Raw genomic sequence first — 25,556 nt, 5'->3', positions numbered from 1 at the left:
GGTCTCTAGCCACTGAATGCCAGTTGTGGCAATCATAAGTGTCTCCAGACATTGCCAGAGGTGCTCTTGTGTGGGGGGTGGGGACTCAGCGGTGCAAATCATCCCCCTCTCCTAATGAAGAACTACTGCCTTAATACTTTTAACCCCTTCTCACCCCTAGCTGAGGGAATGGATTTTGTTTTTTTTTTTTTTTATCTTGGCCATGGAACAAAGGTAAGTGTGTGGCTATGGATACTACAAAAAGATCTGACTTTTTAATTATAGTGATAAAATATATAACATCTTTTGAACCTTTACTCTGCCAACTGCATTAAGCACATGATTATCTCTTCTAGTACACCCATCCAGTGAAGGGCAGGTGCTGGTAATATCCCCATTTTGTAGACTGAGGCATAAAAGATTAAACAACGTAACCAAGGTCACACACTTTCTAAGTGGTAGAGCCAGGTCTGTGTGGCTCTTGTACCCTGCCACCACATCTGTCCCTTAACACCCCTTGGTGCACACAGGGCATTCCCAGGCCCTAGTCTCCCACATTCTAACTTCACCCCACAAGAACTACCCACCATTCCCCAAATACTTAAAACCTCTAGGCCTGGCTGGCCCTTCTCTCTGTGCTAAATCTGAAGCTCTATTTTAAGACCCAGTTCGGAGGCTGCTCCTCTTCAGAACTTCTCCTGGCTGCGTCAGTCGGAATTTATGTTTCCCTCCTCAGCAGAGCAGTAACATCCCTTGTCTGGGTAGCCTTGTCTGTACTTATGCTGGAGAGCTGTGACTCCTCGAGGACTCATGAGCTGCCCGAGGCAAGGATCAGATTGGGCTTGATCTCCCCATGCAGTCTGTGGGGGGCTAATTATGTATCTGGAATTAGCTGCTTACTAATTGGTTCGTGTGGTTTCCTTTAGTAGGGAATGGTGCCTGGCCTCTAAAGAGCTGATGTCACTATAGCTACTTTCGGTTTTGTATCAGTTGAACCAAGCACTTTCCTTGGTTGGCCCCTGGAGATTTGTTGAGGAATCTGGAGAAAATTCTAAAGGCCCGTCTTTTCCCAGCTGAGTCCTTTAGAAAGTCCCTGAGACCTACGGCACCCCTCAAGACAGAGCTGGCAGAGGCTGCCTGAGTCTTCGGAAGTCTGTGCTTAGACGCTGCAGCGCGAGTGACCATCTAGCATCTGGGCCCAGGTGCGCCGCAGGCCTGCATTCACCACTTCACTGTGGGGCATCAGGAGGATGGGCCAGCCATTCCAAGTAGCCGTGGGCCTGGGGCAAATCACTCCATATCTCAAAACTTTATATACTGTATTTTCCCCCTTCTATCTTTTAGAATTTCCAGAATCATCAGTCCAAATGAGAACAGTTTTCCTTGCAAGCCCTTTGGCTCTGCNCCCCAGCAGTTCTCAAATTCCTGGAAGATACATTGGCCCTGATCAACTCCATGTGATGGTATGGTTGTGCAGGCCCGGCCTCCCTCCACGGCCCTCTGAACCAGCAGGCTCACAACTCCTTTGCTGTTGTCTGGTGAATTCCAGCTGCCCTTCCACCCTGGACATGATTGTGAGTCCTCACTGCCACCCCTCCTGGCTGCCCTCCAGCACCACTCAAGGTGGCTGCAGCACTCTGAAGATCTGGCCTTGGAACTGGATGCAGTTCAGTGGAGTGGCTTGGGGTTGGACCCCAGGGTTGAGAGACCCCACCTCCCAGGATCTGGACACTCAGCCTGTTAATACCACTTAGAGGTATGGTGACACCCTTAGCCATGAACTCATAAGACTAAAGCCTCTCAGTCCTCCTTGCTGCTGTCCCTCAATCCCCTGATGTCCCCCTATAGTTTGTCTCATGAACCCAAATGGAAAGCCAAGATCGGGAGTCAGGCAACCCCAGATTGAATCCTGGTCCTGTCACTTGTGAACCAGGTGACCTTACTTTGAGTCACTAATATAAGTTACAAGCCACTTAATTTATGTGTGTCTCTGTTCTTCCATCTGTGAATGGAGATGGCAGTACTTACATCATGGGGTTTTGTGAGGATTCAACGGGACAAGCTATGCCAAGTGTCTCCACAGCATCTGTCTCATAGGAAGTGCCAGTAAGAGGTGGTAGTGAAGATGATTACGGTGAACTGTAAAAACGCCCAGCCTGAACGTCGGGAAACCTGCCTCTCTGCCTTTCTCTGCCACCATTGTGCTGTGTAAGACTCTGGACTGTTGGAACCAGAGCCCCAGTGCCTTGAGATGAGAGAATTTCCCTAACAAACCTTCTTCCACAGCTCAGTAGGCTGGTCTTGATCTCAGAGAGCCCTCTGCTGGTTAATACATGAAGGTACAGGCTCAGGAAGACCAAGGGAAACGGGCCTGTTCTGGAAAGGTAGGCTGGCTGGAGAGAGGCTCCCCCCAACCAGGAGGAGAGCAAGTTGTAGGCTGGATGCAGACTTGAATGTGGGTCTCACATCTGTGAAGTTCTACCGACGGGACCTCAGACAAACCCTTCTCCTCTGTGGGCCTGGGGATAAGACGCATCGGGAATGAAGATGCAGTGGGTCAGCATTTCCCAAAGACGGGTTAGTGGACCCTGGACAGCCATTTTAAAAATCCGAATGCTTATGTGTTTTCATGTGTTCTAGAAAAAATAGTGACTTGCAAATCCTTTAGTTTATGGATATTTCATTTTAGGGTGGCTAAAAAAATTTTTTTTGAAATTTTTTAATGTTTATTTTTGAGAGAGAAAGACACAGAGTATGAGCAGAGGAGGGGCAGAGAGCCAGGGAGACACAGAATCTGAATCAGGCTCCAGGCTCTGAGCTGTCTGCACAGAGCCTGATGTGGGGCTCGAGCCCACGGACCATAAGATCATGACCTGAGCTGAAGTTGGACGCTTAACCAACTGAGCCACCCAGGCGCCCCTAAAAATATTTTTTTTAATCAGAATGCGCTAAAAGAAAATTTTTAAGTAAACAGTGGCACAGGTGGTATTCTATTAGGGCAAAAATCATACAAGTAGTGAGCAAAACAATAGAAATCTGGGTGACACTGACTAGCTTGTTTGTGATTTCCTGCCCAGCTCTGATATTGTAATCTGATCTAATACTACCTAGTGTATTTCCCAGCATAATGGTCACCATTTATTGTTTACAGTTTTAAAAATTGGAAAGCCAATTCATACCTGCCCAAGGCCACATTGCTGTGTGGCAGAGGGGTTTGGAACCCAGCCTGTGTGACCCCAGAGCCACAGTGTACAGTGTGTCTTCTCTGCCCACCTGCACTGAGCATGGTGGCAGGGACTGGTCTTTCCAGTATCAGTGTCACTGGAGGGCCCGCATGGACCCCAGTTGCCCGGGGACATCCAGCTGGGCCTCGGGGTGAGCTGTGAAGGCAGCCCAGCCATAGACCGGCTCTGGGCACCGAGAGGGCTGGCTTCCCAAGACCTGTGCTATAAAGTCCCCTCTCGCCAACCAATGCTGCGAGGTGCAGAGGGTGTGGGCCAGGGTCAACAGGCCTGAGCTCTCATCCTGGGCCTTTCACTAACCTGCTGACCAGCGGACTTGTCCACTAACTGCACGCGGTTGTGTTGGAATTGGAGGCGTTTTTCCCGAAAAGTGCTCTGGGCCCTGCCCTCAGAGGTTTTGATTTTGTTTGTCTGGGTTTGGGGCTCACAAATCTATATTTTAGCCATTTGGCTAGGTTTGGGAATCACGGTGCTCGATGACCTCTAGGGTCCCTCCTAGCGCCCAAACTCCATGATCCTCAGCTCGGAAGGCCCCGTAGACCCTTGTACCCTTCCCCTGACCCAACCCCAAACAGGATAAGTGACACAGAAAATAACAGTAAAAAAGATATTTTATTGTTAAAAAACAACAACAACAAACTCAGTCACACGCTCGGTCACACACAGTTGTGTGTGTGTGACCTTTCGCACAAATACACCCTCACCCACACAGCTCTGTCTCGCTATCAGCAGCAACCCTGTGGGTGAGTCTCTATTGCTCTTCCTTTTGACTTGTGTCTCCAGAAACAGCACACATGAAAAGTCAGTGGACCGGAGAAAGGGATTGGCAGGGGAAAGAGCGGCAAGGCCACTCTGGTCCCTGCTGTTCCTGGCTACATACAGTCTCCACATGTACACACGTACTATACACGGGTGCCCCACATGTGCAGACACGTGCCCACATTGACCCTCCGTGCATAGGGTTGAGTCACTGCAGGTAACACTTCAGTTAGCAGGCATCTGAGATGGAGGGGCAGGGAAAGGCAGCGTGTCTGGCTCCATGCCTCCACCCTGCCCTGATGCCCTGAATGGGAGTTCTGAGTTCCTTGTGTCTAGGGCAGCAAAATCCCTTTGGGGCAACTCATCCAGACAGCAAGGTTGAAAAGTGCCTAAGAATTTTAAAAACAAAGAATCATGTCCTTCTTGCCTTTGGCCCAAAGTGCTTGAGAAACTTGGAATGAAGAATGCAGAGTCCCATGAGGTCTGAATTCTTTAACAAAGGAGGTTTGGGGCTCTGCACGAATCCTGACAGGCCCTTGCTGGTGGAAAGTCATGGGACCTGATAGAGGCGGAGCAAGATCCTTGGAATCTAATTCAAGTGGGACCCCAGAAGACTGAGCCAAGTGATGATCCTCAGCAACCCTTGTCAGCCTCATTCACATCGTGCCCCGTGCCTAGCACGGTACCCGACATGGAGCGGATGCTATAGTGATGTGTGAGTGAGGCAGGGTGCACAGATGACTTGTCCCTGCTTGCCTGCTGCTCACCTCTCAGCCCCAGAGGACACATTGTGGCCCTCCAGGGTCAGATGACCCTGGACCTCATCTCTGTAGCCTGTCAGGTGCAGACCTACCTCTGCCTTCAGAATGGAGCTGCGAGTAGGTGTAAGAGTGCTCCCTGACAGAGCTGACTCAGTAGCTCAAACCCTGCCTCCCTGGGGACTGAGAGGAGGCAGTCAGCGAGACAAACTGCCTCTTGTCCATCACAGGAATCAGTGTGTCCTGGTTTTCCAGGGTTAACTTGTCTGTGCGGCCCCTTTCTGCGGGGGGCCCTAGTGCTGTTCCTGGAGTTCTTCCCTCAGCTTCCCTCCATCCTCAGGGACTCGCTGGGGATCTAGAAGAACACATGTCAAAGCATGGCGGCCTGGACTGGGGACTTGCCTCCCCTTTTCCAGCCACGCTCATCTCACTCATACAAGATGGGAGGAAGGTGCCAAGTCCTTGGCTTCCTACCTGCCTCCCTCTGAGGACAGCTAGAACATGACCTCCTCACAGCTCCCATAATCACTCTCCACCATGTCAGAGCCCTCATAGTGCGGGGGAGCCTGGGGCTGGCCCCGTCCTGAAGAATGCCCACCCACAACCTCACAGTCAGCGTAAGAGGGCCCAGCCCGGCTGAGACGCATACTTACACCTTTGTAGCCCCCCTCTGCCAGACAGGGCCCTCCCCCTCCCTGCCGGAACTGTGAATGGTAGTAGCTGATGGCCGTGTACTCATTGAGACAGGGGGCCAGTAGGTGTTCCCGGGGACTGGGGGGCCGTGGGGGCATCAGATCTTCCAGGTTTTGGTTGCTGTAACGGGGTGGGAGAGGTGCCCGCTTGTTTTCCAGCTCCAGTGGGAAGGGGAAGCCCCCATAGAGGCCAGTGGGGTCCGGCATCACGGGTTGGGTCTGGTGGCGGTGAGGCGATGGTGGCAGAGGACCAGGGGTCACTTCAGAGTGGGGGTATTCCCAGCGTTCCTTCCTGGAGTAAGAAGGGGGCCAGACCGTAGCTCCAGCTGGGCGCACTGAAAGGGAATGGAAAGATAGGGTGAGCTCTGAGTTTCTCTGGGAAAGGTTTCAGCAGGCCTCATAGGTACTATGCATAATTCAGCGTGTGGTAGAAATGGGCAAAGAGTGGGTGGGTATGTGGCCTTCTCTGTTGTGTTGTCTCTGGCAGCTTAGATTGATATCTAGAATTCAGTGGGGCCAACTTCACGGCCAAAGGTTTAACCCGAAGCCAGCTCATCTTGCAGTGTGACAGTGATCCAAGAGTCAGTGAATAAGGGAAGAATCTGGATGGCCCCTTACAGCCCACTCCCCACTGCTGGGGACAGCAACTCCATCTCAACCCCTACTGGTAACTTACATCTCCTTAACTGAAGGAAACAGACACACAGTTTGGACTGGGGATGTGATGGCATCTATCACAGAGGGTAATTAAATAAGACATGGCTTGGAAGATTGGAGACCAGGCATCCTTGGTCCTTGCTCTGTCCCCGCTACTAAAGAGTTGGGTGAGTTAGAACAAGTTACTGTGTTTTTACAGGCCCCAATTACCCTATCAGCAAAAAGTTTATGAAAATACCTGTTTTAACTATTGGTGAATAAGCCAGAAACTATAAAGCACTTTACAAATTCACCTCCTAGTGAGCCAAAGTGACAGTGGGGTGAGGGTCCCTCCTCTAGGTCAGCAGGTCTGACCCAAGGCTGCTCTAACTCCAGACTGCATGGCCAGAAGCTTGGACTATTGCTCTTTCGTTTTTCAAGAAAAGCATAAAGGTACAGAAACACCTCCCCCCCTTTTCACCCCAAGGATCCCATTCACCCCTATCCAGGGTCGACAGGTTTCTGCCATAGATATCAATCCTATGGAATGAGTTGACATGTAGAGGAGGGGATCATGGTGCAATGGAACGAGCCACAGATTCTGAGTCCAGAGACTTGGCATCTGGTCCAGCCCACTAGTGCACCTTGACCTTGAACATATCCCTTCATATCCCATCCCAAGGGGCTGGACTGCATGGTGCCCTCACACAATGGAGTGTTCAAGTCTACAACCCTATTCCATCAATACCAGAGGCTAAGGGCCTCTGGCTATACTGACCCATCTCCTCGCCTGACCATGTCCTCTTTATGATGGGCTCATTGTCAGAGTGGGAAGGGGCTGCAGCTGGTGGGAGTCTGGGAGGCACACTGCAGACCACCGGCCGTTGCTTAGAGCTGGGTCCAAAAGTGACAAGTTCATTTGGAATTGAGGTTTTGCTGGGCTCCAGTTGGTTCAGGTTGTTGCAGGAGCTGGTGGTCAGCGGGTTGAGCTCGATGGCAGGCATAGTTTGGGTGTCCACACCAACACTCCTGGCTAGGAGGTCTGGGTCCTCCATGGCCACGGGCTTGTGGGACTTGCAATGGCGGCAGTAGAACAGGAGCCCAACAGTGCTTAAAACAATAAACAGTAGGGCCACTATGATGATCAGAATCTCCTGCTGTCCCCAGTCCCCCCTTGTGATCTCAGGGGTGACTAGGCAGTGACCTTCTGAGCAGCCCCTTGCTTCCATTTCACACCTGCAGAAACAGAGAAGTAGTCAGGGGATCGAGTCGCTATACTTTCCTTTCCACGTCCCCTCTCTCAAAGATTTATGGACCCCTGCACTGAAGCCCACCTTCTCCAGTTTTCAACCAAAAAAAGAAAGAAAAGAAAAAGGATGGTAACAATCACACATATCAAGTTCAGAACTTTCCACCCTCCACCAATAAGGTGAGGGAGTCAGTTACATGTTCATTCATGACCTAGATTTGGAGTCTAGGCTCTGGGCACATCCATTATTTCCCATTCATGAGATCTAGGTATTGGATATACTTTCCATCAGTGAGGTGGGACTTCCAACCTTATACTGTGGTCAAGGCAGCCAACATACCCAGCTGTCCTCAGGATTAATGTCAGAGTCCCAGATACAAGTCAGCAGTCACCCAGCCATGGCAGCAGGGCGGCAGTGTGACCCTGCACAGACCTTACATTGCACAACTTGTCCAGAGAGAGCACTTGGAATTGTATGACCTCTCTGGTCGCTGTCAGCTTGGCATTTCATGGCGTAAGGCTCCTAGGAGGTTTCTGTGGCCAGTTTGGTCCACTTTTGAGGGATATTGGGAAAGGCTTCCTCCATCCTACTTGAGTCCCAGTGTCTAAAACTTCACCACCAACAGTTTGTCCTTTGGGGTTAGACATTGTCCTCCCCAGTTCTCTTTTAAAATGCAAACACCCTTTCAACCAAGAAGTAGCTGCAGGCACATGTCCTGCAGAGAGGTGTGCTGTGAGGCCAGAAATGCCAGGTGCTGAGAGAAAAGACTTGGGTCATAAACATGTGGAGGGATTTGGACAAGCCCTTTCCTTCTCTGGGCCTCAGTTTCCCCACCTGTAAAGTGAGTGGGTGAACTATATCAGTGGCTCTCTTATGCACACACTGACAGCAAAGGGATCCCTTAGGAGCTTGTTATAAATAGAATCCCAGGCCTCACTCCTTGGATATTCTGATATATAGGTCCAGAAATCTGTATTTTTCACACATATCCCTGATGATTTTTTTAAAGGCTCCCAAGCTGGGAAGCCGTAAAACCAGATAATTACCAGGCCTCTTTACCTCTAGGATTCTAGGGATCTAAGGATCCCTGGACCACCACCCCCCACAGGCCAACATAATACAAGGCACAGTAGCTTACAGTGGGGTTCAAGACCCACAACAGTGCTTGTACCTAGTGAAGTCATTGTCCCCGGGCCACTTTCTGGGAAGTCGTGGTCCAGAGCAAGAGAATAAGAACTTTATTTTCAGATTTTGGCAAAGATCAGAAAAGCCTGAGGAACTGATTAGAGGTGCAGATTCATGGACACCCCCCCGCCGCCCCACCTAGTGAGTCTTATTTAGTAGGTTCAGAATAAGGCTTGAGAAAATAAGAACTCTCCTCTGAGTGTTCTGATGCAGGTGGTTGGAGGAAGAAGCCTCATGCGTGGAAAAGGCCAAGAAGCCAGGTCGCTGGAGCACTCAGCTCCCGGTCTCCCATTGGCTTCTCTGGAGGTCAGAGTGCAGATGTCATTCATTCCCTCATGGTGCCAAACCCAGGGTGAGGAGCCAATGGCAGGTGACCTCCCTGTGCTTACCTGTCTCCCATGTAAGGGTGAGGGCAGTTACAGGACACTCCTTCAGGGGAGGGGGTACAAGTGCCGCCTTCCAGGCATGGTGTCACAGTGCAGTTCTCCCGCCTTTGTTCACAGTGCCTCCCAGAGAACTGTGGGGGACACCTGCAGACATACCCTGGGAGGGAGGGAAGGGGGGAGGAGAGTCAGGCAGCTGCAGGCTGAAAGGCCGTCCGGGACAGAGGAGGGACCTTGGCATGTTTGCAGATCCACGTGTTCCCATTTAGTTACTGAACGCTTCCTTCTGTGACAAGCAGCATGCGGTGTCCTGCTGGACAAGAAGACATGCCTGTCCTCACACAACTTACAGCCTACAGAGAACAGGCATCTGAAGAGTAGTGGTGGATGTCATCCCCATCATCCTAGACAACACGTATTCAGTGCTGGTCACCGTCCTAAGAATCTTCCTGTGTTAGCCCATTTGAGCCTCGTGACGACTCTCAAGTTGGTTACGATTTTCGTCATCAGGGACAAGCTGATGGCGGGTGAGGAAATGAGGCATGGGGAACATATGACATTTGCTCAAGATCACACAGAAAGTAAATGGCAAATCTGGGACTCAGACCTATTGAAGCAGTTGTGTATAACATCAGGGTATTAGTCGTTACCATAGAACAACAGAGCTTAGGGAGCCAAGGGAGGTGGGAGCTGCAGGGCTGGGGAGGCGGCGGGGCCAGAGTATCACTGTGGGCTCGATGCAGGAGTTAGAAGTTTGGATTCCATCTTAACAGCAAGGGGAAGCCACTGCAAGGTTCCAAGCAGGAAAGGGAGGCACTCAGACCTGCTTTGTATAAAGATCCCTCTGGTGCCCTGCTGGAAGACACAGGTGGAGGCAGAGAAATGAGAGAGCAGAGAGGCATGCTGGCATGAGGCATGAGAGATGGCTGCCCAGTAGTGTGGACAGAGAAGTGAGAGACTCCTTAGATATTTTGCCGATGGAAATGACAGTTCTATTACCCAGGCAAAAGTGAGAGAGAATGCTGAAAAATCAGGAGAATGCCGAGTGTTGACAGAGATGTAGGAGCCCTATGCCCTGCTGGTGAAAGTGTAGGCTGTGTGGCCATCCTGAAGAGCAATTTGGCCCTATTGAGTCAAAATAATTGTGTCATTCTCTGGGTATGTGAATCCCATCCCTGGGCAGGGTGCATGTGTGCATGTGTGGAGCAAGTTCTCATCCGGGTTCACAAGAAGATACGTATGAGGATATTCACACGGCACTGTTGATGGAGATGGGGGATGTTGAAGCCACCAGGGTGCTCACTGCTAGCTGAGTCGAGAGAGAGAATGCGGGTGCATGGGCAAACTGGGGTACTGCAGCAATGGATATGGACTGTGGTGGTGTGGATGGAGCAGTGTAAAAGGTTACATATCACTTATATAATCAGAAATTCAAGCATGTGTAAAACCAGTAATGTACAGTTTGCAAGAACTCATTTAAAAACTTTAAATGTTTGCCTATGGGTATGGGGAAGGGGAAAGGCAGCTGAGTATAGATTAAAAGGGAATAAAAAAGAGAAACTTGTCACCGGCCAATAGTAACACTACAGTGTACGATGAACTCAACCTGTGGCACCAGAGGTCCCTGTTTGTGCCTGTTCCATCCAAACAAGTAGGAAGAAAGTCAGTCCTTGTTCAGGAAGAACAAAGACTCCTGGCTTCCCATAGTGTAAACCTAGCAGATCCCCACCCATTACTCAAGAGATAGTAAGGGGAAGAGAGACATTTGGAATCAGGGGGCAGGAGTGCTTCACTGGGATCTATACCCCAAACACGTCTCTCTCACTCAACAGCCTTGTGACTTTGACCAATCTGAGTATCCCTTACACAACTCAGCAGTTTCCTGTGCTATAAAATGGAGCCATTGGTGGCTTTCTTCCAACCCCCTCTCTCCCTCATGGGGCTGTGCTGAAGGAATATCTTTGTAAACTCTTCAGTGATATATGATTGCTAGTTCAACAGGCTGGGGTCTTCTGAAGAGCCTCCTGGGATAAGCCTGGGAGTCATTTCCAGCCCTTACCTGCCCCATGGGTCTGTGAGCACTTGCCACCATTGAGACATGGGTTTTGGCTGCAGTCATCACTGTGCACACAGCACTGGGTGAGGGCCTGCCTTTCCAGCAAGGCTGATGCCTTCTTGCCATGGGCCAGCAGCTCCAGTGCCTCTCCGTTGATCACAACCGCATCCAGGCAGCCTTCAAAGCCCTGGGACACATTTGGGGAAGAATGCAAGAGAACAAGACCACCCAGAAAGAGGTTTCCTTCAGGCCTGAGACCCTGGCAATTCTTTGGGAGCATGAGGGAGGTGTTGCCAAAGCTGTCAGCCAAGAGGCGAATGGAAGTGTCTGTCTCCTCCACCACAATGGAGTGCCACTCTTGATCATTCACATGGAGCCAGGAGGAAAGATTTCCATAGAAACCACCTGGGCAGTGGTATTCCAGCTGGATCACTCCATCGACCAGCTGCAAAGAAAACCCAGATGGCCATCAGCAAAGCCAAGAAGTCCTTAAGAAAAGCACTGCTTACAGGCTGCCAGTACAAAGAATGTTGGTTGTATTTTCAAGGGTCAGGGAGGTAGTGTTTGGTGATTTTTATGGCTGTTTTAGACATCGTCTTTGTGGAGTATAAAATGCCTCAAAGTACTTTTCTGTCTGTGGTCTCATTTGGCCCTTACCACACTCCATGGGATGGACTGAGTAGTGATGGCATCTCCATTTCACAGATGAGGAAACTGAGGCCCAGAGATACCTTGCTGACTGAGACCATGTCTTTTGGATTCTTCTTTGTAGCTCTTTGTAGTACACACCTCAACATTGGCCTTCAGGGACACCAGAAACCTCCCTCAGTCCCCCTCTCTTCTTCAACAGTTCCACTGTGCTCAGAGTGGATCTCCAAGACCTTTCCAGAAGATCCACAAAGGGAGACATTTTTGTAATAATCCTAAGACCTTATTTGCCTTTTCTACTCTCATTCTCTCACAAATATACAGTGGAGACTTCCAGACATGTACTACCACAACAGATGAACAGGTAGATGTGAAAAGCCAGCTTCTACAGTTGAGTCATACATGTGTAAGAGAGATTTGCAAAAATGTAAAACAATGCCACTGTCTTCTGTTTTCTTAATTTTGGAAAATGTAATTATTATTCACAAAAATATGGTATTTATGTTAGCATGTAATAAGTTTCTTGTTATTTTTATTTATTTATTTTTTTAAGTTTATTCATTTTCAGGGGCACCTGAGTGGCTCAGTTGGTTAAGCGTCCGACTTCAGCTCAGGTCATGATCTCACAATTCATGGGTTCGAGCCCCATGTTGGGCTCTGTACTGATAGCTCAGAGCCTGGAGGCTGTTTCAGATTCTGTGTCTACTTCTCTCTCTGGACTTCCCCTGTTCATGCTGTCTCTCTCTCTCTCTCTCTCTCTCTCAGAAATAAATAAAATATAAAAAAAAAAGTTTATTCATTTTCAGAGAGAGGGCAGGGGAGGGGCAGAGAGAGAGAGGGACATAGAGAATCCCAAGCAGGATTTACAGTATCAGCGCAGAGCCTGCTTTGAGGCTTGAACTCACAAACAGTGAGATCACGACCTGAGCTGAAACTGAGAGTCAGATGCCTAACCGTCTAAGCCACCCAGGCACCCCTATTTTTAAATGAATTAATAAATAAAGATTTTAACATTCTCAGTTTCAATTTCTAATACTGAAAATATTGATAGCTATAACCCACATAAACAAAACTTCCCTAGTGTCTTCAATTATTTTTAAGAGTGTGAAAAGTCCTGAAATCAAGAAATCTGAGAAAACACTGGGTTAAATCATTTTAGTTTACTTCACCCCAAGAAGTAGGACTACTATGGCCAAGAGGTAGGACTTCTGTTTACTCTGGGCTGTGTAGAGCTTTCTCTGGGTGAAATCTGAAAATCCAGTCCAGTGGTTTATAGAAGGTAGCTGTTTGTACACCACTTTCTCAATTTTTGCCCTGGTTGAATACTACCTATACCATTATATACTTAAAAAGGAAACTTACTATTATTTCAGTACGTACACTCAAAACATTGTCCTTAAATCACTCCTTTCGCTTCGCTAGGACCACAGATCTACTGGTCCCATTATCTTTTCATTGTCTCTTGGCCTCCGTAAGGCCCTCACTCCTCTCCTTATCCAGCTTAAATTCCATAGCCAAATTTCTGTCCTCTCTTTCTTGGTAGTAGTCACTTGGCAAACCCACAAATCTGGTTTGCCAAACCCACAACTGTCCCCCTACTGTATGTGAGCATCATGGAGGTGAGCTGGCTGGAGAAAAACATGCAGCCTTGGTTATTGACCTCTCTTTAACATCATGACTGTGAGTCTCAAGTGAGCCCTTCCTGGTGCCTAATTATGGTGCTATCTTCCATAGTCAGTTTACTAGCTCAGATGACTATTTTCACAACTGTGCTCTCCTCAGACTCCTGATTCCCCCCCTCCCCATCCTTGCTCTTAGCAATCAGATAGGGACTTACAGGCACTCTTACCATCACATCTCTCCACCTTGGTGGAAGTCGTCTCTCCATTCATGCACTAGATCACACACCCCCTTACCTCCTCAAGGATAGTTTCCATCAACTCTCCTTTCTTTTTTCTACATCACAGATTGTTCATTCTCTACTGTACCATTCCAGTCATCACACGAACATGCTATATTGCTCTAATCTATAAAAAGTATCTTAAGCCCACTTCTCCCATCAGATATCACTGTCTTTCTTTGCTCTCTCTTTATAGCAAAATCCCACCCCTATCCACCATGATACTGACACCACTGGTTTCAGGGTATTCAATGACCACTGTGTTGCCAAATCCAGTTATTAATATCACTTCCCATCTCATTTGATCTCTCAGAGCAACACATTACCAGCTGGTCACTCCTTCCTTCATGATACATGTTCTTCATTCAGCTTCCTGGATATAATACTCTTGGTTTCACTCCAACATCACTGGTTGCACCTTTTCAGTCTCCTTTGTTGGATCCACCTCTTCCCCCAGACCTCTCAATGTTGGAGTCACAAGGATGAATCCTTGGTCTAATCCTTGTTTTCAATCTACACCCCTTAGTGATTTCACCCAGTTTCATAGCTTTCAGTACAAAGTATATGCTGAATTCTCCCAAATCTGCATCTCTATCCCAGACTTTTCCCACACACACTATACTTCTTTACTCAGCTCCACTTGGAAGTCTAATAGACATGTCAGACTTACATCTCCAAAACTGAGCTTCTGATATGCCCCCAAACCTGCTCTACCCAGAGCCTTCCCAGGGTCTGTTGACAGCAACTCTATTCCTTCTAGTTACTCAGGCTGAAACTTAGTCCTTGCTTTCTCTCCCAGCCCTCATTCAATTCATCAAGAAACCTTGTTGGCTTTATCTTCAAAAATCTATCCAGAATCTGAACTCTTCTTCCAGTTCACTGTCATTACCGTGATCTAGACTACCACCGTCTCTAATTATTGCAATGACCCCTTGGCTGGTTCCCTCTGCTTTTATCCTTGTTTATCTAAAGTTGATTATCAACAGGAGCCGTGATGACCCTTTCGAATATGTCACATCATGTGAATTCTCTGCTCAAACCTTCTCATGCCCTCCATTTTGCTCAGAGTAAAAGCCAATGCCCATAAATGGCCTATGAGAACTTTATAGATATTCCCTCATCGCATTATATCTCTGACCTCAACTCCTACTACTCCTGCCTGGGCTGTCCCTTAAACATACTAACCATTCTTCTACCAAAAGGTTTTTGCATTGCTATTCCCTCTCCCTAGAATGCTGTTCCTTCAGATGTCTACCCTCACTCCCTTCATATTATGGTTCAACTATTAACTCAGTGAAGCCTTCCCTGATCACCTTACTTAAAACTGCAACTCCCCACACTCCTGATTCCCCTTGCCCTTATTTTTTAAGTCAATGCACTTATCACTTCTGGACAAACTAAATTTTCTGAGCTATTATATTTCTATTTATTGTCAGTCTTCTTCCTGTAGGGTGACAGCTCTACGAGGGCTTTTTGTCTTATTCACCAGTGAGACCGAAGCACCTAGAACAGTGCCTGTCACTAAGTAGATGGTCAATAAATATTTATTGCATAATAATTTCTAACTTTTCTTTGTCAAACTGGGAGATTGGCTTGTGTGTTGGAGGCAGGCAAACTGAGATGTTCTATGAGATGTAATCAGAAGGACTGAAAACATTCATTTTTCTTCCATGTGATTGCATGTAACTTAATGCCAAGTTTGTAGCCTTGAGCACCCAGTGTAACCAGCCTCTCACCCATCTTGGGAAACACTGGTCTGTTACTTAGCAAAAGTGATAAAAAAACAAAAATCACCATGGCCAGGTGGCCTCACCCACTTCTCCCTCTATCTACAGAGGCTCTCTCTCCTCCCACAGAACAGCCTGACCCTTAGTTGTCCTTGGATATATATCTCCAGGTTGGGGGCTTTGGCCTTCACAACTGGAAAGTCTTACGTCTTTTTTTTTTTTTTTTTTTTAAAGTCTTACGTCTTAACCCAGTAGTCACACTAGCATCCCTGAAAACCCTGCAGGATTTTCTTTGCCAGAAATTGGGCTTCTTGGCTGTTCCCCCTGCTGTCCCCACCTCCCCAGGCTGGAACACCCACACGAAATCTCTCAGGCTGGTAGTGCCTTACCTTCAGGGAGACACACACTGTCTCATTGCTGAACAGGAGAACAGCCTGTGATTGGTGTGTTTTCAGACGGAAACGGATGTGCCATTTCTGAGCCTCTGGAAGGCTGTACCGTCCAAAGCTTTGGCCGCTGAATCTCGTGGCGGTACCTGGAGGAGCAACAAGAGATGTCAGCTCCGGATCAAGAGGTCCCCACAGAGTCCTTGAACTGACTTGGTCTCATTCAACCTTTGGGTGACATTGCTTATGTTTTATAGATGAAAAAAATGAGGCTTCTTGGGAGTGGGGGGTTACTTGTCTAGGGGCATGCAACTCGAGAGAGGCCATCACCTGGCACACCTCATTTTGGCCCAAGACTCTTCCCTTGGGTCCCAGCTTGAGTCAGGAACTATGAGCTCAAACCATTAAGAAAACAAGACTCAAACTGGTAATGTAACTAATTAAATGCGTGGAAGTTGAAATTTCTACCCTACACAGTTTTTGTGTTGTTTTTGACATCACTGGGGGAAGGAGGTAGAATTGGAGAGGATTCTGCATATATGTGTGATTTCAGGCAAAGGTCATTTGCCTCAGGATCTCCCCTTCACCATTAGGAGTGTAACCATTTGAGTAAGCACTTAACCAGATGAAGCCCTGTGAGAGGTGGAGAGGATGCTTCGATAAAGGAAGGGGGCCAGACTTCTGTAAAGTCCTGTGCATGCATCGCCCTGTAGCAATTGGTAACACACAGTTGCAGAGTAAGGAGTCTTCACTTAAACTCGAGTTTCTCCAGCTTGTTTGACCATGGAACCCCCTGATGTGGACCACCTATTCAAAGCCCTCGGAAATAGCATTCTGTGGGCCTGCCTTGGGAAATGCTGCATTATGCATAGTAAGCACTACCTTCCCCAGAAGTGAGTTCAGTTGTTGAATCCCTAAAACCTCAGTGTGAGTAAGCTTATCAGTCATCCAGCAAGGGGAGGAGCTGTATAGGCCCAGATCTCCCAGACTGTTGAAGAGAGGGAATAAAAGCCAAGAGGAGAAGGAAGAACCAGAAAGCCCAAGGCACATGGCATTTCAAGATCCTAAGAGTCTGTTGTACTTTAAGTCTAAAACTCTCTGATGCTGACAATTCCATTGTAGTAGGTCATTACTAGATAGAATACTGAAGATGAAGGAGAGCAGAAATTCTCAGACCTGGATGAATATCAGGATCAGCTGGAGAGAATTTTAAAATACAGAATGCCAGGCTCTGCCCTCAGAGTATGACTCAGGAGTTCTGGAAGAACATGAAAGTCTACATTTTGTTTGTTTGTTTATTTTGATTGAGACAGAGACAGCATGAGGCGGGGGGAGAGGCAGAGAGAGAGGGAGGGAGAGAATCCAAAGCAGGCTCCGTGCTGCCAGCGCAGAGCCCAACACAGGGCTCCAACTCACAAAACTTCAAGATCATGACCTGAGCTAAAACCAACTGTTGGTTGCTTAACCGACTGAGCCACCCAGGCACCCTGAGAATCTGCATAAAAAAAAATCTCCCCTCACTTAGGTCATGATCCCGCGGTTCATGGGTTCGAGCCCCGCATCAGGCTCTGTGCTGACTGCCAGCTCAGAGCTTGGAGACTGTTTCAGTCTGTGACTCCCTCTCTCCCTGACCCTCCCCTGCTCACGCTGTCTCTCTCTCTCTCTCTCTCTCTCTCCTAGAAATAAATTTTAAAAAATTTTTAAAAAATCTCCCCACGAGGGGTGTAGTGACTGGAAGAGAGATAAGAGAAGTTCCTGAGAAGCTGGTCATGTTGTGATCCTTGATATAGGTGCTAGTTACATGGGTGTGTTAAGTTTGTAAAAACTAGTTGAACTATACACTGTGGTCCATGGATCTTTCTGTATGCCATATTTCACCAAAATGTTTTTGGAAATAACACAACCCTAAGTGATTCTGGTGATCAGTGAGCCAGCCTCTCTAATATTCCTCAACGTGCAGACCTTGGACCATCTGTTTCAGAACTGCCTGGCATTAAAAATGCCAATTCCAAGGAAAAGGAGGGAGAGAGAGAGGATGAGAGAGACAGATAGATAAACCAAGAAACAGACTTCCAACTGTAGAGAACAAACTGAAAGTTACCAGTGGAGAGGTGGGTGGAGGCATAGGAGAACTAGGTGGAGGGCATTAGGAATACATTTATCATGGGGCGCCTGGGTGGCTTAGTCGGTTAAGCGTCCGACTTTCGCTTGGGTCATGATCTCGCGGTTCGTGGGTTCGAGCCCCGCGTCGGGCTCTGTGCTGACTGCCAGCTCAGAGCCTGGAGCCTGTTTCAGTCTGTGACTCCCTCTCTCTCTGACCCTCCCCTGCTCTTGCTGTCTCTCTCTCTCTCTCTCCTAGAAATAAATAAAGAAAAAAATAAAAAAAAAAAAAGAATACGTTTATCATGATGAGCACCGAGTAATGTGTAGAACTATTGAATCACTCTCTTGTACACCTGAAACTAACGTAACACTATGTTAACTATACTGGAATTGAAATAAAAACTTTATTTAAAAAAATGCCAATTCTACCATGTGTAGCAACGTGGATGGAACTAGAGGGTGTTATGCTGAGCAAAATAAGTCAGGCAGAGAAGGACAGATACCATATGCTTTCACTCAAAGGAGGATTAGGAGGAACTTAATGGAGGACCGTGGGGGAGGAGAAGGGGGAAAATAGTTGGGGAGAGGGAGGGAGACAAACCATGAGAGACTCTTGAATAGTGAGAACAAACTGAGGGCTGATGGGGAGGGGGAGAGGGGAAGGGGGGTGATGGGCATGGAGGAGGGCACTTGTTGGGATGAGCACTGGGTGTTATATGGAAAACAACTTGCCGATAAACTATGAAAGAAAAAAATACCAATTCTAAGCCTTACCCAAGACTTTCTGTGATACACAAGAGCAGTTCTCTTTAAAAACACACTCCCCAGATGATTCTGAAGAAGCCTGAATTTTAGAACTTCTTCTTTCTGGTGCCGGGTGACCACAAGAGAACCTTGAGCCATCACAGCGTTCCCTGCAGGCAGCCCTGGGGCATGGGACACAGAAGGGAACCTTCCCTCCACCCCCATCCAGAGTAGCTCACTCAGCCTAAATACAGTGGGACCTAGAAAAAGCCCACAAATCTTTGGAGCTTTGGAATTTCCCTAATGCAAACTGAGGAGACCCTTAAAAGACAGGCCAGGCCAGGCAGGGGCAATGGTGAGTGGGAGGCGATGTCATTTTCCTCTTGCCAATGTCCCTGAGCTGGTCCAGGGCTCTGATTCTTGATGCCAGGGGTGCTGGAGTTGAGTCTAATCAGAAAACTAACTTCCTGTAGAGTGTGGTAAAGAATAGGACACATAGGTATTTAACTAACCAGCCCTTCGTTGGAGGCTGTACAGTTTCAGGCGAACCAATACAACCCCATCCCTCAGTTTCAACTCTAGTTGGATCTAATGACCCTGCTTCACAGGGTGTTGGTGACAGTCAGTTCAACTAACATATACACAGTGCCTGGCACAAAGCAGAGTCCTAGCAACCCACTGCCACCGTGTGTATGACAGCCATCATTGATGGCGTGCTCATGATGGACCCCACAAAGGTTAAGTGCTTTTATACCCATTAAATAATTTACTCCCCAGACCAATTCCAGAAAGCAAATGGTAATATTTTCATTATTTTGTAGTTGAGAAACTACAATTCAGAGGTTTTAATAACCCACCCAAGGTCACACAGCTGGTAAGAGATGGAGCTGGGGTTCAAACCTGAGCTGTCTAGTCTAAATCTTGAGATTATAACCACCAGGCTGTGGTAGTAATAGTAGTAGTAGTAGCAATAACTCGTGTTTCTTGACCATTATCTATATATCAAGCACTTTTTTTTAATGTTTATTTTTGAGAAAGAGAGACAGTGCGTGCGCACAAGCGAGGGAGGGGCAGAGAGAGAGGGAGACACAGAATCCAAAGCAGCTCCAGGCTCTGAGCTGTCAGCACAGAGCCCAACGCGGGGCTTGAACTCCCGTGCTGTGAGGTCATGACCTGAGCCAAAGTCGTAGGCTTAACTCACTGAGCCACCCAGGCGCCCCTATCAGACACTTTCCTAAGCAAGCCCTTGACATTTAATATTCATTTAATTCCTATAACTGCCCAAAGGCACGGAGAGGCTGGAAAATTTTCCTAAGGTCAGTTGGCTAGCAAGTGGCTGAGCTGGGATTGAAACCCAGGCAGTCCGATGGCAGAGTCTGCTCTTAGCCCTCATGCTACCTACAGCCTCTTGATTCCTCACCGTTATTTTCAAAACTCCAAAAAGTGGCCAGGAATGGGAGGTGCTGTTCCATGACTAGGTTTTGTGAGGCTGCCGCCTGTCTCCCGGTGGCCTGTGGTCTGTGGCCCTTAGCCCTGTTAAAACTCCAAGTACTCCCTCCAGAGCCTCCCTGGGACGTCCATCCCCGGAGGCAAGCTGGCTGAGCCCCACCGTGCTGGGTGTCTTGGAGAAGCCCATGACTCACCACTGCAGGAGCAGCTCCTCTCCAGGCGGTGCCGTGGGGTCAGGATGCTGAGCCTGGCTGTGCTGTACGTGGGTCCCACCCTGGGGTCCAGGTGCACACTCTCTTGGCACATTTGACCCTGGCAGCCTGGGCCCTGGCACGGCACCACAGGCATGGCTGACCTCATCTGAATGCCCACCGAGTGCTCCATCTCCTTGGCCGAGTGAGTGATGGTGGATGCCAGCTCCTGGAGCTTGTAGAAGGTTCCAGAATGCCCCTCAAAGACCAGGAGCACGTCCACCCCAGCCGTGGTCTCTGCAGGCTGAAGGCTGGCCAGGTGAATGTGAGCTCGTTTGATGTCCAGCTTGTTGCTGAGGAACCTCTGCAGGTTCCGCCAGTGGTCACTTACCAGCTCCTCCGGGGTGAGCTGGTGGAAGCCCATCCACACAGCCTGCTGCAGAGCCTCCCGCCCCACGTGCCACACATGGACGTGGACCCCAGCAGTGGCAGTGAAGGTCCCATCACTGACTGTGACGTTGAATGCGTAGCGGCCACGAGGCAGGCCCTGGGTGGCAATAATCTTGCCATCAGTTGCGCCCACTGAGAAGTGCCTGCCCAGGGTCTCCTCTCCTGCCAGGCTGTAGGTCAGCGTGTCCTGAGGGTCTCGGTCTGTGGCGTGGATTTTGCCCACCATGCCGCCCTGGAACTCCTCCTCCCCGATGGTGATGAAGATCTCCAGTGGGAGGGCGGAGGGTGGGTAGTGGCTCTGCTCCGTGACGTGCACACTGACAGACGTCGAGGACGAGAGGGGAGGGATGCCGCTGTCTGACACCTGTGGGCAGAGCAGACACTGCCGTTACCATGGGCTGCAGGTGTCTGTGGCCCAAACTATCCGGGCCTCTCTGCTCAGGGGCAGACTCAGCACAGCATCGCAAGTGAAAAAGAAAACAAGAACTCCAAAAGCGCTGAAGGTTTTGTGGAGGGAGTTACATCCCGTACCATGTGGTAAGACTGAGCTCCATTTCCTCATTTGACATCTCTCTGAGCCTCTTCCTAAATCTCTCGGGCCACTCAAACGTGAGCCTCCTTTCTCTCCAATGTCCCTCATTCTGTCTCTTTCCTTAAGCGAGTCATCAACTGTCTTTTCATGATTCCGCTGCACATCCTTCATGGCCCCTGTCAGCCCAAGGAGGTTCTCTTTGAGACACCCCTTTACTATGTGATTGGGATCACTTCTTGCTTTTTGGCTAAGATCAAGTGATTGTGATTGGGGTTGGAGTGGGCATTTCTCCCTCAGCTAACAAATACTCACTGAGTTTTTTCTATGGGCCAGGGACAATAAATACATTACTAAATAAACAAGGGAATGTGAGACTTGGATAATGTACTGTGAAGGAAATCAGTGGAGAATGGGACAGAGATCTGAAGAGGGAAAGGAACCTAACGCAGATCGGGTGGGAGGGAAGGCATCCCTGAGGAGGTGACACTTGAGCTGAATCCTGAGGGGTGAGAGAGAGGTGAGGAGAGGAGATGACAGAGGGAACAGAAAGTGTGAAGCCCTTGGTGGAAAGAATGTGATGAGCTTGACCAGCAGAAAGGGGCCCCGGCTGCTAGAGCAAGTGGGCAGGGCTGAGGGCCAGAGGAGGGCGTGAGGGAGGCCGCCTGGTCACTGACGGGCTGAGGAGCCCAAGGTCAGGTTTTATGTCAGAGTCATGAAAAACCATTGAAAGTTTTAACAAGGCCGTGCCATGACCTCAGTTAAGCAAGGAAGAGAATGTAAATAAAAATAAAATAAAAAATGCCTTTTCCTTTCACATTTTGCCAAGCATCCCTGCAACTTTGTGTCCAGATTAGCAAGAATGAAGTTTCCTTCCTGTCCTCAGTGACATGATCACTTTCATAGCTGTCACCCAGGGTCTCCACAAGTTTCCCTAGAGTAATATCTTATTTCAGTGCTTTGAGTGGAGGGAGAAGGTTGTAAAACTACAGCTATTACTGGGATTTGTGTATAACACAGATGGGGTATCAACAGCAATGACAGTAATTAATACTACTGCTAAGTAGCAGGTGGCATCGACTAAGTGCAAACTGTGTGCTGGTCACTTTTAAATGCTTCCAATGCATGATCTGAGATACCATATCAACACTAACCCAAACCCTTAGCTTATCCCATGAAGTCTTTCATTTTACAACAGCTGTAAGTGAGGCTCAAAGAGGTCATGTAACTTGCCCAAGGCCACACAGCAGATAAGGCCAGAGCAGAATCTGAACCTGTGTCCATAGCCCATTTCTTTGCTGGCCTCTAGTGCCTCCAAGTGAACAAAAGTGGAAATACAGGATAAATGCAGGAGATGCTGATAAAAATTACTGAGTGATCGTCTGGTTAAGGATACAGAGTTCAGGAAGCTGATCTCTTTCATCTTTCTCCAGGCGGTCATGTCCATGACCTAAGCTTTGAGAGCCCACACCTAATCTGTGCTGAGCTGCAGATTTTGCATACCTACTGGACACGTAGATTTCTCATGGGCATCTAAAAGGTGACATATGCAAAACAGAGGCCTCATTTTACCCCGTAAACCCATTCTTCCCCCACCCCACCGGCTTTCCAGTTTCATAAATGGCCCCGCCATCCAGTCTTCACTGGACCCAGGAACCTGGGAGTCACCCCTGATTCTTCTCTTTCCTCCCATATCCAATCTATCACCAACTCCTGTTTATTTCCATGCAGAGCCTGTCCCTAGTCTATCCACTCCCTGCGTCTTCATGATCAGCCCAAGGTTTCAGCACCACTAGCTCCAAGTGGGATTGGAAGTAACACTAAAAGTAATACCAAGGCTCATAATTAGGATTGGCTGTACTTCCTGGTTTGCCCAGATCAGTCTTGATTTTCACTAATTGATCCTGTTGTGGCTCAATGATCGCCAATTAACTATTTTTAGTGCTTCTCTCCCTCTCGAGAGCATCATAGTTTGGACCTCAAGTAGTATGGTTACCCAAGGTATGAGACCTCCATGATCCACCCACCCCATCTCTTCAGCTTATTACCATTATAATTGACCATGCTGACCACATTGGCTCCATCTCAGGCCACTTCAAGCTCTTGTTCGAGAGCTTGAACTCTTGGCTCGAGACATTGGCTCATCTTGTTCCTGCCTGTGACACTACCCTGCCCATTTTTACACAGCTCACTTCTCAGGTCCCAGCTCAAAGGTCCCCTCCTCATGAGGGCAGCCATCCTCTGAATATGTCTCCCCTGTGCCTTATGAGCCTCTCATCACTTTATTTCTTCATCTCTTTATTGTTTATCTCCATGGTCGGAATCAAAAGCCTATGAGGACCTTCCCCTTCTTTCCCCCTGCTACATTACTAGCCACTAGCATAGGGCCTGGCATGTGATGGGTGCTCAATATTTATTCAAAGACTTAGTGAATGACTGACCGGGTGACTAGATGAATGGATGGATACATCATCCTGATCCCAGAGAAGTTCACAGAACAATAGGATCCACTATGATTTGAGATTTAAGAAAGGGATTTTGAGGGAATTGAAATGAAGAAGAAATGTTTAACTACCATCTTGACAACTTTACTTTGGCTATTCTCACACTACGCTTTGCAACACCACCATAAGCCCCTACACATGTATACATGTTTTCCAGTTTGGACCCCACACCAATTTCTGTGAGGTTCTGAGAGCTGTTCTGGCCAAACTCAAGGATTCAGTCTGGAGGCAGTGTAGGAATTAAGACCTTAGGCTCTAGGGTCAGAGTGTTTGGTCTGAAGCAACCCACTTCTGCCACTTATTAGCAGTATTACTTTAAGCCAGTTACTCAAGCTCCCTGTGCCTCAGTTACCACATCTGTAAAATGGGGATGGTTACTGTACCTGCCCTAAAGCCTGTTGTGAGGGTTTAATGCAATAAGGCACGTGGAGCACTTAACCCACTGCCCAGCACCTGGTAAGAGCTCTGTACACTTCCCTGTAATAATAGAAGCACTGGTAGTGCTTTTGCCAGCACATTACTGTCCCCATGGTCACACCAGTGACCCAACACAGCTCTCACCTTGATCTGAAGCTGATACCATTCCTGGACTCTCTTGCTCAGGCCCATAGTGGTCACTAGCCATCCATCAGGGGTCACTCGGAAAGCAGAGCCATCATTCCCCTTGGTGATTCGGAATGAGTAGGGGGGGCCATTCTCTGGGGAGTCTGGGTCGCTCAGGATCAGCTGCAGGACTTTGCTGCCAATGGGTGAGTTCTCCTGGGACAGAGAGCAACAGGAAATCAAAGAGCAGCATGAATTCTAGTCCTTCCTTTTGCATCTTTCTGGGTCCCCTCATCTGGGTTGAATCCTCAGCACTCTGGCTGCTCTCAGGCCATGCCTGGACCTCAAGCTGCCATTCATTCATTCTGCCAGCCTATGAATTAGTCTAGACCAGGAGCTTCCTGAGAGTGGTGCTAGGTCTTGGAAACAGAGCCCTTTAAGGCCAGAAGGGTCCTTAGAGTCCCCTTATCCTACAGAAGGTGACTTGTACAAGGTCACACAGCTGATGATTCATGTATATAAATTAATAAGTGGCTGGGATCCATATGGAAATGTGATTCGTAGGGTCAACTGAACACTTACGAATCGTTTCCTGCTTAGAAGACCAATGGAACAGCCACTCAATGAGAAAATTTAAAAATTAGTAGGAATTCAACTAAGAAAAATAGATTCCCTGGATACTGTTCCAGTCTTTACTCCATAACATGGGAATTCAGTATCTATGACACAGTGGTTGTTCACTGTCTTTTTGCAACAAAAACCCTATCTACAAACAGAATCTTAGGGACAGAAACTAACAGTTGCCTATCCAACAGGCATTCCTTCCTTCCTTTCTTACAAAACCTGCCTTTTGTTGGGGTGTGGGGTGGCAATATCTCATAAAAGCTGTGTTTATTAAGAAAAGATGGACTATGAGTGGTCTAAGTCAGTTATAAAATCTGATTTCAAGTGCCAGTTTTTGGTTTAATAGTGGTCATGTCATCTGATTCTGATCATTGGAGAAGTCAACCAGATGAGGGTTTTAAGAAGTTTTCTTCTTTGATAAAAACAGATCCTGGGGGAGTGGGGAGTCCCCTTCTGTTTGCCTTTGAAGATGGTTAGACAAGGATGTGATGCTGGAGCTGCAGCAGCTGTTTTATAACCATGAGAAAGAAGGTGAGGGAATTTCGAAAAAGCTAGCTCAAAGCTGTGATACTGTTTTTTACTGAAATAACCAATTCTTGAAAAGAACTTACCACCATCATGTCTTTTGTTATATGAAATAAATCCTTATTATTTAACAAGGTTTTAGTCAGATAATCTATTATTGGCAGTCAAGGCATCCTAACTAATACCCATAATATACAAACAAGTGAAGTGTATGACTCTGGCTGGTACATAGCAGGATCCACAATTCTGTCTTCTTATCCTCTTCCTCTCCCCCAACCCCCCCCCCCCCCCCC

The 25,556-nt window shown here is 48.1% G+C and overlaps 1 protein-coding gene across 1 annotated transcript in view; it reads right to left on the bottom strand.

Moving 5' to 3' along the window:
- Positions 1-3,814: 3,814 nt before the first annotated feature.
- The window catches only part of FAT2 (FAT atypical cadherin 2), a 68,475-nt gene continuing 46,733 nt past the window's right edge, over positions 3,815-25,556 (bottom strand). Inside the window, exons 17-23 of the mRNA XM_077768982.1 lie at positions 24,133-24,330; positions 20,092-20,902; positions 15,605-15,750; positions 10,944-11,385; positions 8,891-9,044; positions 6,845-7,302; positions 3,815-5,765 (exon numbers count right to left, since the gene is read on the bottom strand). Of these exons, the coding sequence (XP_077625108.1) occupies positions 5,233-5,765; positions 6,845-7,302; positions 8,891-9,044; positions 10,944-11,385; positions 15,605-15,750; positions 20,092-20,902; positions 24,133-24,330 (2,742 nt within the window). The 3' untranslated portion in view covers positions 3,815-5,232. The remainder of the gene's footprint in view (positions 5,766-6,844; positions 7,303-8,890; positions 9,045-10,943; positions 11,386-15,604; positions 15,751-20,091; positions 20,903-24,132; positions 24,331-25,556) is intronic.

The sequence above is a fragment of the Crocuta crocuta genome, unplaced genomic scaffold (assembly GCF_008692635.1).
Source record: "Crocuta crocuta isolate KB4526 unplaced genomic scaffold, BGI_CrCroc_1.0 scaffold340, whole genome shotgun sequence".
Taxonomy (NCBI): domain Eukaryota; kingdom Metazoa; phylum Chordata; class Mammalia; order Carnivora; family Hyaenidae; genus Crocuta; species Crocuta crocuta.
Note: the sequence above shows the minus strand (reverse complement) of the source record. Positions and strands in the feature narration are given on the sequence as shown.